The 14,634-nt window shown below is 33.3% G+C and overlaps 1 protein-coding gene across 1 annotated transcript; it reads left to right on the top strand.

Annotated features, from left to right (window-relative positions):
- LOC104719526 (putative expansin-B2) lies at window positions 1,088-2,371 on the top strand. The gene is made up of 4 exons (XM_010437465.1): window positions 1,088-1,312; window positions 1,441-1,553; window positions 1,632-1,819; window positions 1,939-2,371. The coding sequence occupies exons 1-4, from the start codon at window positions 1,120-1,122 to the stop codon at window positions 2,264-2,266; spliced, it is 822 nt and encodes a 273-aa protein (XP_010435767.1). The 5' UTR covers window positions 1,088-1,119; the 3' UTR covers window positions 2,267-2,371.

The following is a 14,634-nucleotide window of genomic DNA, read 5'->3' on the forward strand; positions in this document are numbered from 1 at the left end:
TGAAAGTACGTCAGAGCTCCGAAGATAACAGGAGGTTGTGAAGTGTCTCAGAGGTCGATATGCTGATGTGGCGTGAAGTGCTGATGTGGAGAAAGATTGTGAGACGCCGTGACAAGATGCGTGAGAAGGAAGGAAGAAGAGATCAAGATATACTCGAAGATATTGAGAGTATATTTGGTTAGAAGAGATAAGGAAGGATATATTCTTAGGGATAAGGAATATTTCCTTTTAGTTAGGATGCACAAGGATTTAGGTTAGAAATCATTTGTGCGGGTATAAGTAGACGAGGGCCAGCAGCAAAAAGAGTTAGCACTCGTGGGATAAAAGTTGTGAGAATTGTAAACCTTCAAGGTTGTGTGTTAGATAGATAGGAGAGTGAGCCTAGTTTCAAGTCATGTAAGAAACGAGAGTTTTTATATAAGATTGATTAAAGCGTTTGTTTGGCGCATTCCAAGTGTGTTATTTGTTGTGTGGTGTTCTCTATACTGTAACATAATAAACATAATTGTTTGTGTATCACTTATATATGTGTATATATATATATACAATACAACTTTAGCTTGATAACATAATTCATTAGACCTTGATGTTTTTATTTTATGAAAACAAAATTGTATCTGTAAATCGTCATGACAAACCTGATTTACGCCAAATTACGTTAAAAATTCTGCGATTATTTTCAAACACGTTAAACAAGTTTGTACATATGCATGTTTTCAACCGTGCGATTAGGATTCAACGACCAAGCAAACTACCATTCACGGCTACACTACTATAACGTACAAATTTCACCATCAATATCATTGCAAATTACCTTGGTTTAGGGGAAACGAAGAAGAATTATTATGGCGAATTCGCAATACGACACAGGATGATGACTCATCTTCGTAAAATAACCGTCACACTGGACCCCTTGGCCCTTGTACAAGCAAAAAAAAAAAACCAAATTCGAAAGACTTCACGTGGCTTATAGTATTACTTTTCACACAACGTGGCACATGGATTAAAACACTTGGGCGTATTTATGAGTCTTTCACGGGATTCGATCAATCTATAAATTACTGTAAGTACGTACGTAGCACAATTCATCCTTATTAGCTACTTACTATTATCACCACAATGGCAATTGTTGTTGTAGAACGACGTTACATGATCGTGACCTTGCTCTTTGCTCTAACTTGTCATTTCTCAAACTTAACTCATTGCTTTAGCCCCAAGAAACTCAACGTTTCAGCCGTCACGACCAACGATTCTGATTGGTCTATCGCTGCAGCTACGTTTTATGGCGAGCCCAACGGATACGGAAGCGACGGTATATATATACATAATACATGCGTTATATATGTCAATTACATCTCTAAATAAACAAGCAAGTAACTATGCGAGCTATATATTTAACTAATTACGTACTAACCACGATATATATTGATTATAATGAAGCTGGAGCTTGTGGTTATAGAACCGCTGTAGCACAACCTCCGTTTTCGAGCATGGTATCAGCCGGAGGTGCTTCGTTGTTTAAGTCAGGGATAGGATGTGGCGCATGTTACCAGGTTACTAATTACAATTGATTAAGCAGAAGAGATTTAAAATGAAATATTTATATATACTGATCATATGTGTACGTACAGATTAAATGCACTTCGAACTCGGAGTGTTCGAAAGATCCGGTTACGGTAGTGATTACAGACGCATGTCTTGATTGCTATAGAGAATCGGTCCATTTCGATTTGAGTGATACAGCGTTTGGGGCCATGGCGATTTCTGGTCAAGGTAGTCAGCTTCGCAATGCCGGTGTTTTGGAGATTCTTTACAAAAAGTATGTATCTAATTAAGGATTTGACATTAACAAGTTATATGATGAGTATATTTCATGATTACTTAGGTTTATGTATTTACTTGTTTTTTTTTTATTGTGTTCCACTGATGTGTGTGTAGAGTTGAGTGCAACTTTGCTGGTGAAACGGTAACGTTTCGAGTGGAAGAAGGTTCAAACGACCACTACTTCGCGGCTTTGGTTGCGTATGGAGACGGAGAAATTGGCCAAGTCGAAATCAAACAAGCTCTAGATTCTGATACGTGGATGTCTATGAGCCACTTATGGGGCGCTGTGTGGAAGCTTCAAGTGTCGTCACCTTTGCGGGCACCGCTGTCTCTCCGAGTGACTTCGCTGGAGTCCGGCCAGACTGTTGTGGCTACCGATGTCATTCCTGTCGGCTGGCAACCCGGTGCGAAGTACAAATCGAACGTGAACTTCCAAGTGTAGCAGCTGGAACCAAAGTTACTTATCTAGAGTATAAATGATATATCTCTTACTACTTATAAAACAAAATTAAAATGATTATCTCTTACTCTTACCACTTTCAAATAATAAAGCATGTATCTCTTACTATTTTGAAAATAATAAACGATATCTCTTACTTAAATGTTCAATTCCGTCGGTAAGGTGTGACACAATACTATTTGATGTATGAATTACTATGAGAGTTACCCGCACGCTTGTGCGGGCAGGAATTTAATAGAAAATAAATTTAATTTTATTTTCTAAAATACTAAAATAATTTTTTCTTCTTTTTTAATGTTTAAATTTTCTCAATTCCATTTTTTAAAATGGAAACAAATAAAAGAACTCAATAAGATGTTTACTATAGTATTCTACATATGCAATATCTTTATTAAGATTTAAAGGCCCATTTTCAAAATTTCAAGTATTTAATAAGCCCAATACATTCATTATGAATAATTTTAATTAGAATAATATAGGAAAGGAGATCATTCTGATCTCTGAAATCAATGAACTAATGTACTTTAGTTTATTTTTTTGTCTATAAATATATGAACTAATGTTATTTGGTTAATTCTTTGATCTAAAAATATATGAACTAATATTCTAATTGAATTCCTTCGTTTAGTCCATTAAGCTAATATAGAAAGCAACCCATATAAGGGTTTCTAGTACTTGATCATACAAACATTCAACATATTATCAAGTTTGCATATACACAAAATTTGAAAACTAATGTGCCTTCAGCTTACGTCCATGTAGTTTCTCCTTCATGCTCCATTACATGATTTATGTAATAACGTCCAGCAAATTCCGAGCTGAAGATATAGAAAACACATTCATAAGTTAAACCCTAGCATGATACACTACTTGATATTAATGAACATTCAAAACTTACATGGCCTTGTGATGCTCAAGCCCTTCAAACTCCGGTTTTATAAATATCTTGGAGGAGGCCAGTGTGTTTACAATACACGGTTTACCTAACGATGTTTTAAGAGGTATAAAAGTTTGGTAAATGATTATACCACATAGTGTTTAGCATTTGATCAATCAAGCGAGTGTTATTAATAGTACATACCTTCATATACCTTCCAGAAACGCAGTACACAAAACACCGGTTCGGTATGATATGTGAGATGGCATCCAAATGCCTCACATAAACACATAAAACAGGTAGCACAGTCGCTTACTGCACGACACTTGATAGTTTTATTCCTTCAAATGTAGATAGTCGAAACATTTTATGAAATAGTCAAACTCTAAATTTTAGTAACATGATAGGTGGAATAAATGTATTTTACCTGCCATTTAATAGCGTGAAGACAATTTCATTATAATGATCTCTGTTGTCCTTCACAGCTACTACACATCTACAAACATCTATTGTGGCAAAAAGTCATATTTTTCCCCAATGAGATGAATGAACATTTCCAAAATCTATCATCTACATACAACTATTTTGGTAAAAAGTTCTTTTTGTACTTTTCTATGGGAGGGACCAATACACAAAGTTCCAAATATCCTAAAAAGTCTCAAGATTCCTTAACACAAAGATTTCATAACTATATTAACAGAGTTTAAACATCTATTTTGAGAAAAAGTCAGAAATTATCTTTACATTGAAATAAATGAATGTTTCCAAAACTATTTAACACTCACATATAACTATTTTAGTATTAAAGTTCAATTTGTATTTTTCTATGGAAGGGACCATTACAGAAAGTTCCAAATTTCCTAAAAAGACTCTAGATTTCTCAACACAAGGATATCAAAAACCTAAATTCACGGAGTTCAACTTAATATATTTAAAACTAATTTAAGGAAAACGTACCAAAAGAGATGATATGGTGGATTCTTCCTCGTAAAATATCATCCAAATCTTCGAATCGGAAATAATTTTTGGAATTTATCGATTCCTTTAGAGTCATGGTTGTTTCATCCGTAAACTTGATTTGATAAGGATGATGGGTATTCCTCTCCTTGAGGGTTGGATTGATGATTTTGAAATTCCTAATATCATACCATTCATCCTCGTAGATGTACTTCCGGAGCTTGAGTAGTGTAGTTGGTATAAAGGAAACTTCAATTGTGTCACCCTTCAAAATTGATAAACATTGTGTAAGAAAACTATGATTTAAGAACTGTTTTAAATCAAACATAAGTAGAATTCTCGTTCTATTAACTACTCTAACCTTTTCATCCACAAGAAGAAGAACCCGTTTTGTGAAGAATTCGTTGACATACCAAGAATTTAAGACCTTGGCGTAGATACACCATCTCGTCCTGTCGGGATGAAGATGAGATATAGAATCGTACTTCATGATTTCCACTAATTAGGGTGTTTGATCAGTGTAACATCTGTGTTCCGGGATTATATTTTAGGTTGTGTTGTTTAAACCAGAGTAGTGGAATTTTAATTAATTTCGGTTTAATTAAAACTTGGTTTAATCTAATTAAACCAAAAGCCCTGAATTTTTGAAAGTGTCGCCTCCTTTCTTTTGCTGAAGTGTCGATGTTGGGAGTCTCAGAGAAAGAGAGAGAGCCTTGGTTGATTTTGGTGTGAAGGAGAAGGAGAAAGAGATCAAAAAAACTTTATCTTAGAGAGAAGCCACTGAATTGTTCCTAGTCTACCCAATATTACTTGCACAACAACAGCTATGCGCTCTCGTTTATTAACTCACCAACAAACCTGATACTAGGATTTTTGTGTGTCTATCCTAGTAGGTTCAATTAACCTTATGCAGTTGTAATACTTAAGGTGTCAATCCAGTTGGGAAACTTTACTAACAATAAGATGCAATCAAGAAATCACAAGTTGAGCCAAATCAAAAAGAGTGTTTTTATGTCTAACAATCCTAGAGTGATCAGAATGCAAAACGAAAATAAATCACAGAATTAGAAACGAAAATGTGTGACAAGAAGCGTACAAGAATAAGTGAAACCGAAAATGATTCTAAGCATGAACAAACGAAACAGTCTCAAGTATGTAATATCAATCAAAAAGATAGAAGTCCTAAGGATGGGAGTAATTGATGTCGGTGGAGTATTCTAGTCTACAGAGTGTTTAACATGCCACAAGTGATTTATCCCTAAACTTAGCTAATCCAATCTCTTGGCAAAAGCTACTCAGACTCAACCACTTCCATATCCAGCTCTCGCTAGAGAAACATGGTTGAGTAGGCATGACAAACAAGTTCGTTCATGTCAACAAACATCCTAGACAACTAATCTCGTAGGTTAGGAACGTAAGTCTCTGGCACTAGTTGGTCAGACATTTCATCAAACACCTTTTGGGTGTGGAAATGTCTCGAACCTAGTTCCAATTGATCAAATAGATACTAGCATTTCTAACACTAGTTCAGAAGGGAATCATAAAAATCAAAGCTTAAACACTCTACATCCTAAGATCCTCCACCTAGTCTATCCCATCCCCAAGAACTCTAGCACTACTCAGATCCGGAAATCATCACCCAAGACACAAATCCAGAAAAAATTGAACAAAGCATAATAAGATAGACAAGAATGAGATGAACAACTTTGTAGAAGAAATCAAATGCAAAAACTAAACGGATTAAAAGATATCTGGATACAAAGTCTCAAAACGTTTTAGGTGGCTAGGTAGAACCTTAAGAACAAAACGAGAATGAGATAAAAGATGTGATGTCTCAGCAAAGACTTAACAAAATGTATATATAGTGGTCCAACATGGGAAGCCCTAAAACTAAAACGACAAGATAGAGCGTTTGAGACAGAACGTCTTCCTGACATGTGCGAACAAGTGGTGGCTCGAGTGGGTGATGGTGTTGGCTCGAGCGGGTGGCTCGAATGGGTGATGGAGGGTCGAGGCGACGGGCAGCGGCTCGAGCTGGAGGGTCGAGTCGACGGGCAGCAGCTCGAGCTGGGTGTATACGCATCTACTAAAGCGATGATAACTCTTGAACCACACCTCCGATTGGCTTGAACCAAACGACATTGGAAAGATGACTCAATTCTCTATAACTTTGATGAAGCCGTCAAAAGCTAAATACCAATCCAGTGGAACGGCTCGAACGGGGTGGCTCGATCGACGGTTCCGAGAGTGTTGATGACATCCATTCCAGGCATGATGGATCGAGTGGGATGCTGGTGCTTCTTCCTGGGAGCGCGTCCAAGTCGGATGTCTGTCGAGTCACATGACGTCCATTCCGAGCATGCTTGGTCGAGCCACATGTCTCAACTTCCATTCAGTTCCAACAGTCTGGACATCTCCTAAACACCTGAAATAACTCCAATATGCAAGATGTATGCAAGACCAATGCAAAGACTACCTAGATATGTATTATTATGCAAAAGAGACTAAAAACAATGCAAAACAATGAGTTAAGAGAACAAAATGAATAACAAATGCATGATGAAAGAGTGTAAAATATATACATATCAGAACCCTCAAGCAATATCTTTTCTTTGCTTAATTCTAAACTCACACTTTTCTCTGCTTAAAGTGCTAACCCTAATAAGATGTATTTCCTTCTCTTATATAGACTTCAACAATCTTCACCATACTCTTCTTTATCTAGAAAGTCCTACAATGTTTCATGTCCTTCACAACACCACTCTTTATCCAGTAGGTCCTGAGAAGTTCATCATCATCATGTTGACTTTACCAACCCACTTGTTTGTAGCTTCCAACGAACATCTTTTAGGCTGACACCTTTTTCGCGCACGCTCCCCATCTCCATATTTGATGTAATGCACTATCTCCAATGTGTTGTGCTGGTAGATACCACTTGACACTTTCCCGCTTCGTCTGAAGTCCTTCAAGCATGTTCAGCCACAACTTGTAACTGTTATAGGCACTCTGTTTCTTCAAATCCAACCTTTGCTTATAAAATACTCTCAGAGTCTCACACGCATTCTCTTCGTCTTGAGAAATCAGAAATCTCTGTTTTTCTTCTTCTTAAAAAAACAAAAAAAAAAACAAAATCTAATCCTCTCGTTATCTTTATGTCTTTTGTAATAAAAGAAGCTCTCTTCTCGATACAGAGGATTCGATCGCTGATGCTGATCATCCATGTAAATATTCAATATATTATAAGAGTATTTATACATGAGGAGCTCTATGGAAACTAGAGTTAATAATATAAATACAAATATACACATTACATATTTGGAATGATATGTTTCCTCTATATACCCCCTCAAGATGGTGGGGACTTGAGGACACCAATCTTGGATGATAGTGTAGTGAATGAGGCACGAGCTAACAATTTCGTCAAAGCATCAACAAGCTGATTTCTTGTGGAAACATGAGCAACACGAAGGATGCCGTTTAAGCCTGGGCAAAATACACGGATCCGAACCGATCCAAAAAACCTAACCCGAACATGTATCCAAAATTGTAAAATACCCAAACGGGTATTAAATCTCTATATCTGAAAACCCGATCCGAACCGAAATTCGAACGCGTATTCGAATATATACATATTATTAATATAGAATAGTAATATTCATAATTTTAATAATGTAAGTGTCCAAAATATTCAGATTTTTAGATATTTATTCATTTTTAAGTGTTTAAACTACTTTCTAGTAAAATTGGATAAAAATACTCTAAATTTTTAGATAAATTGGGTATTTTTGAATAATTTAGACTAAATTGGATACTAAAATTTTGAGTTTTATGAACTTCGCGTAATTGGAATCCGCACCCAAAATACATGAACCGAACCCGACGAGAATCTGAAGTCTAGGGGGTCCTCTACCTCTAAATCCAAAAATCCAAAATACCTGATCCAAACCTGAACAGGTACCCGGAAGCCCAGACCTAGTGTCGTTGGTCACTTGATTGCGAATGAAGTGGTAGTCAAGGGTCAAATGTTTCATCCAGGAATGAAACAGTGGATTAGCGCTCAAGCAAGTGGCGCCAACATTTTCGCAATAGATGACCGGTGGAAGAGGATACTTGACACGAAGTTAAGTGAGGAGAGAACAAATCCAATGGACCTAAGCAAACGTGGTTGCCATGGAATGGTATCCAACTTTTGAGGAGGATCGCGCGACTCCTTTTTGCTTTTTAGAGGGCCATGACGGGATTGCGACCTACGTAAACAATATGTGCATGTGTCGAGACGTAATCATCAGTATCGCCAGCCCAGACAGCATTGGAATGCATGGATGGTGGTGGTGTTGTTTTTGTGAAAGAAGATACTATATGTGGTTGTTCCGGCAAGGTACCGCATAAGGCATTTTGCGGCCTGCCAGTGCTCAGAGGTTGGTTTGTGCATGAAATGAGATAGGCGATTCCCCATGTATGAGATATCGGGTTTGGTAAATACCAGATACTACAAACTACCAATCACAGTTTGATACTTGGACGGATCAGAGAGAAGTGTGCCAACAAATAGAGTGATTTTGGGAGAGGCGACCATGGGTGTGCTCACCGGTTTGGCATGAAGCATATTATAGTGAGTGAGAAGATCGAGGGTGTACCTCTGTTGAGTGAGTTGTAAGCGATTGTTGGTGCGGTGAGCTTCAAGGCCAAGGAAGTAATGGAGGTCTTCCGGATCGTTGATACTAAACTGATTTGACAACGATTGAAGTGTAAGGTTAAGGAGAACCATGTCATTGCTGGTGACAATAATGTCATCCATGTAGACAAGTAGGTAAATTAAACTCTTTCCACGATGCAAAATAAATAACTAAGAATCAGTTAGGGAGTTCGTGAAACCAGTTTGAAGGAGGAAAGTTTTGAGTTCTTGGTACCATGCGCGAAAGCTTGTTTGAGACAGTAGATAGCCTTATGGAGACGATATACATGATTTTGGAGATTGATATCAACAAAAACTTGAGGCTGCCAGATATATACTTCCTCATCAAGTGTTCCTTGTAAAGAGGCATGATTCACATCAAGTTGTTTGATTGGCTGGTTGCAGGCGACGACTGTTTAGAAGACAATCTGAATTGTGGTGGATTTGATGACAAGGCTGGATGTTTCATTGTAATTGATCCCTTTGAGTTGATTGTAATCCTTCACGACAAGTTGTGCCTTGTGTCTATGAATAGAGCCATCCGGTAGGTATAATTTGAGTCGGAAGATCCATTTGGTGTCGATAATGTTTTGATGTGGAGCCAATTTAACCAACGACTAAGAGATTGCGCAGCTGGGCATTGTATTCTTTGGACATAGTCAATCTCATTGCCACATGGACGCCACGAGTATTTTGACTCATCACTGTTAAATCTTGCTTAACACTGTTAGAACATATGTTGAAATTGACAACATTTCATATAGTTCAGATAGCTAATTTGAATTTTAACACGAGTCAGATTGCTATTTGCATAACATTATAGTATAGGTATGAAAAAACGTTTGACAAATAGTTGGGATTTGATTCCGAAGTTTGTGACTATATACAATAAAATGTTAATTTTCTTTTTTGTACTATACATTATCTAACAAATACTCTTAGCATTATTTTATTTTCATAAAGTAAAGGAAAGAGTGTTAAAGAAAAACGCACGTACCAACATTTCGATGTTGAAGAAGTTACTAACTTTTATTAACAATGCATTTTAATCACCAACTTTTTTTGTTAACTGACCCAAATTAGTATTGTAGTTAATTCTTGCTTCAAGGGTAGCGCGGAACTAAATTGACAAAAATAACAATAATCAGCGATTAAATTGAGAAGACAACAAAATTGAGGCTTAACAAAAGTTAGCAACCACTTTATCGCTTGACTCATGCTTGTTATGCTCAATTGTAAAACATTTTAACACAGAATCAATAAACTATGAGTCATATAAATAAAAACAAAAACTCGATGAAACCAAAATACAATTAGGTAGAAACATTCCTTACACGTAGACCATGGTCCAAGCTTATTCGTAACTCAAACAAATAAATTTATTTCAAAAATATTTAAAAATATGACAATAAAAAACAAAATGAGGAAAAAAAAAATTTCTCATTCAAAGACTTTGCAGGTATGAGTCCGAAAATTTTATTTTGTTTCAAAGACTTTGAAGACATAAATAAAGGAAGATCGATTGACGAATCATCTTTTAGTTAGTTCTTTTTTATTTAACGAGTTGTTGGAATCGTTTCAGTATTACTTTCAAATTATTTCTTAATATCAATTTAAAGAAAAATTTTGTTTATTGCAAAATAGATGTATTTGGCTGTGTAATTGATATTGTGGACAAAACAAGCCTTGGTGGGATTGCCAATGCTGAAATTGGGATGATCAACGATAATAATGAAGTAGTTTTCACTCTTCTGAATGGTAGGTAATAAATTTTAGCTGATCTTATGTTTCTCCCGTATGAATCTCTAAAAAGCATCAACGACACTTAGTATAATTAGATAAAAATCATAATTTAGTTTTTAAACTATAACTATAGGAATGAGAGTATAAGACACTTAAGTGTTGTGTAAGAAGAGATTATTCTTCAAAGTTCATGTATTACTGGAGATTAAACGGATGCCATCTCATATATAAATCCGAGCCAGTGTTCTATGTTTTACGATTTTGGAAATTTGGTGATAGTGAAGGTAGTAAAACCTCTATAAATTAATAATGTTGGGACCAAGACATTTTATTAATTTATAGTGATATTAATTTATCAATAAATCAATAATTATTAATTTACACTACAAAATAATAATTATTAATTTATAGGTATATTTTTAATTGTTTAATTTTTTAAAAATTATGAATTGAAACAAGTTATGCAAAATAAGATTAGAATTTTGGATGTTGTAAATTTTATGGTATTGGAATTGAGTTTGAAATAATTAAAAAATATTGTTGACAATAAATTACAAATATTATAGACAAATTCACTTATACACATGACATAAATATTCAAATTTATGAATAAGAATATCAATTATCGTATTTTAATAGTCTATTAAACTATCAAAATGTAAATGATGCATATTTAGAAATTGAAAACTTTAAAAAGTTTTAGCTGTTTTATGAAATGTTATAGAATATTTTATATCATTATAGTTTGAAGATACAACATAGCAATTGTTTTATAGATATGAGGATTAAGAGAAACATACTTTACTATTTCAGCATATATATATGTAGATATAAATTTACATGATTATTAATTTATTATATTATAGGGATCATATTTTACATGGAGATTTCAAAAAAACTATTATTTTATTATCTTATCGAATTTTGCTATTCTTACACTGTCCCGATTTCGGACTAACAAAATTTATTAATTTATATTGTTTATTAATTTATAGAGGTTTTATTGTATGTTTCTTTTTGTATGCTTTATATTGAATTATAATCTCTTATCAAAATTAAACGAACATATTACTAACTTTCTGATAACAATTGTAATTACTTATAGGTACATCATGTATTGTGAATTGCCTTGGGTCCTCGAGGATCTACATAAATCCAAACACTAACAGTTTGGAAAATCACAAAGCCAAGTAAGTGTTAAAATAGTTTTGAATTTGTGAATGTATTAATCTATAGCAAATGTCCTTTTACTCGGATAACTCAATGAACATATTGACTATATGTTCAGCTGTGAATTTGCTGGCCGCTATTATATAAAGTATGTGATGGAATATCAGGATGACTCTTGAGGAACATGGGCGTAAGGCGAGAAGATAGAAGACGCATTTTGTATGTGAAATCTATGCTGCTTTTTAATTTATAACGTTGAATTCTAAGTTCTGATTATGTGTATTCTATGCAAATTTTTAATGTCTTTACTCATGTGTAATATACTGTATTTGAAATTTCAGTATTAATTATCTTTTGTTATCAGTTTGACGCATGATTATTAGCTAGGTTACTAATATGGAAAACTGATATATCATGGTTTTTATGGTTTTTAACCATGATATAAGTGTGTTTTTTGAGACCTTTTTTTTTATTTGTTTACAATGATGTTTTAGAGTTTTTACAGGATTTTAATGATTTTTGCACGAATGGAGCGATTTGGATGGTTTTGCAGCATTTAACCGGAAGAAATCAATTTGGATTCTGATCATGTAACCAGCGTCGACCGACACCAAAGTAGCATCGGTCGACACCACGACAATCCGACTATAGTCTTCAAAATTGGAAGTTTTACAAATTTGTCCGAAGTCTTCCATAATTGCAACACAAGTCTCTCACGTGTTTTAGGATATATATATATATTGTTTTTGGGTTTTAGAAACTCTTAAGTTTTATTTTAGCAGCTTTTTGAGAGAGAGATATTGAGAGTTTTTGGAGAGACGAATCTGAATTCTTTTGTAGAGAGAAGAATTCTAAACTCCCTCTTTTACTTTTGATATCTATTGCATGTTATTTAGAATTATGATTTGTTCTTCATTAAACATGTCTGAGTAGTTTGCTTGTTAGGTTCAGGGTTTTTCACAGGGTTTTCATGATTTATTAGATATGTTATTTTTAGGGTTCATAATCTTTTATGATCTTCATCTCTGATTTTTTTTCACGTTAATTCTTGTTTGATCACCTAGAATTAATATTTTAGGAAAATAAATTGATATGAAAACAGAATTGTTTTCCTGATTCAACCATTGATGAGCAAAATTACTTTTTACAAAGAGATTTGAATTAGTAATTTTGTGAACAATCTAAACCTGATTTTAAAGCTGATTTTTAATCTAGAATTTTCCAAAGATATTTGGATTTTCTGGTTTTGAATTTAGAAAATATTTGCAGTGAGAACTGATTTATTTTACAAATTGTGTTTAGAGTTCCAGATCTGATTTTAATTGCTTGAACCTTAATTAATTTATTGATTTAATATTTTATAATTTCATGAGAAATTCCCTAGGCCTAACCTTTTGATCTTCTGAATTCACAACACTTTTATTTAATATTTTTGCATTGATTTTAAATAATTAAACATTCAGTTTAGTGTAATAATAAAACTCTACAATTTATTGTGTTTGAAATTTCCAGAATTTTTTAGGAAAAGAAAAATTTTAAATTTATGGAAATAAAAGAACTATGTACAATAATATCACACATCGGCTATAAAATTTTTAGACAATGGTTCAGAACCAGTATAAATAAGATTAATATGCTTCCAACAACGAATGAGCAGGAAATCTTGATTTATCAGACATCCAAGTTTCAAAGTTTTATTCGGTTTGATACAGTTTTTTATTTGATCAAATTAAAACTTTAAAAGGTTTCAAATATATATATTATAATATTTAAAAATTTTAAAAGTTTAAATATTATAAATATTAAAACTTTTAAAAGTTCTTAGCTTTTAAAATTTTTTTAAATATTATAATTTTTAAATTTTAAAAGTTTAAAATATTATAAATATTGATGTACAACATAAATTATCTTATCTATCTACGTTTTTCTTTTTATTTCTTATGAGGTGTAAAACATATTTTTGTGTATGATTATATAGATGAGTTGATATTCTTTCATTAATTTTTTATTTTATTTTTTATTTTTATGAGAAAAGAAATGATTTTTTTCTTGGAGTTTGATGGGTTCAAAACCTAGTATTCTAAATACTTTTAACTTGATAAACAAAATTTTAACTCTTAGGGATCATATTATGGAAAATGTTAAGTTTACATAAATATGATTATATAGTTTTTTAAGGATTGCACTACTAATATTTTCGTCTGATATCAAACAAGGTAACAAAAGGTGTTACACCAATCATAACCGGTATCAAATACAAAAATACAATTCATCTAAAATTATAAAATCTATATATTAATCAAAACATACATTTTTCTTAATAATTATTATAAAAATTGTCCACTGCCGGTTAAAATCTTGTTTCTTTTATTAGTGAATTCATTGGAAGTGTGATTTACTTAGTTGTATAGTTTTTCATTTTGATTTTCCATATACATTTTATTTGCTAACATATCTAAAAGAATGTGTGATTTTGTTCTTTTCATTTCATAAACATTTTAAAGGAGTTATACACTAGAGCTGCATGATCTTGTTGTTGTTTTTGGTAAGAATGGGTTATGGATCTAGACAATATCTAGTATAGTAGCCAAAAGCTAGTAGAACCTTGCGCAATATTCTTATCGTGATTCCATCTTAAGCTCTAGATTATCTCGAGTTTTCGACAGGAGTTTGGAAATTGGAATGTCAATGCAGTACTTGAGTTACAGTACTTAAATTAGAGTTGAGTCTTTTTGCCATAAGATGTTTTATTATAAGTTTTCATTTGATGGTTATGTTTTTTATTTCTTTTGAGATAATTTATAATTTTTTTCTTAGTATATATTTGCACCTATTTTATTACTTTCAATATATAGTTATAAATTTGAAATTTAATTTAAATTTACTTGAAATACATCTGGTCTGAGTCCTATTATAACAATAATAAGA

This window comes from Camelina sativa, chromosome 10 (genome assembly GCF_000633955.1).
Source record: "Camelina sativa cultivar DH55 chromosome 10, Cs, whole genome shotgun sequence".
NCBI lineage: Eukaryota > Viridiplantae > Streptophyta > Magnoliopsida > Brassicales > Brassicaceae > Camelina > Camelina sativa.

Excerpts from the sequence above, each read along its gene's own strand:
- LOC104719526 (XM_010437465.1), top strand. The coding sequence starts at position 1,120 with ATGGCAATTGTTGTTGTAGAACGACGTTACATGATCGTGACCTTGCTC. Across the intron at positions 1,313-1,440 it reads CAACGGATACGGAAGCGACG|CTGGAGCTTGTGGTTATAGA; the intron begins GTATATATATAC and ends ATTATAATGAAG. Across the intron at positions 1,554-1,631 it reads GATGTGGCGCATGTTACCAG|ATTAAATGCACTTCGAACTC; the intron begins GTTACTAATTAC and ends GTGTACGTACAG.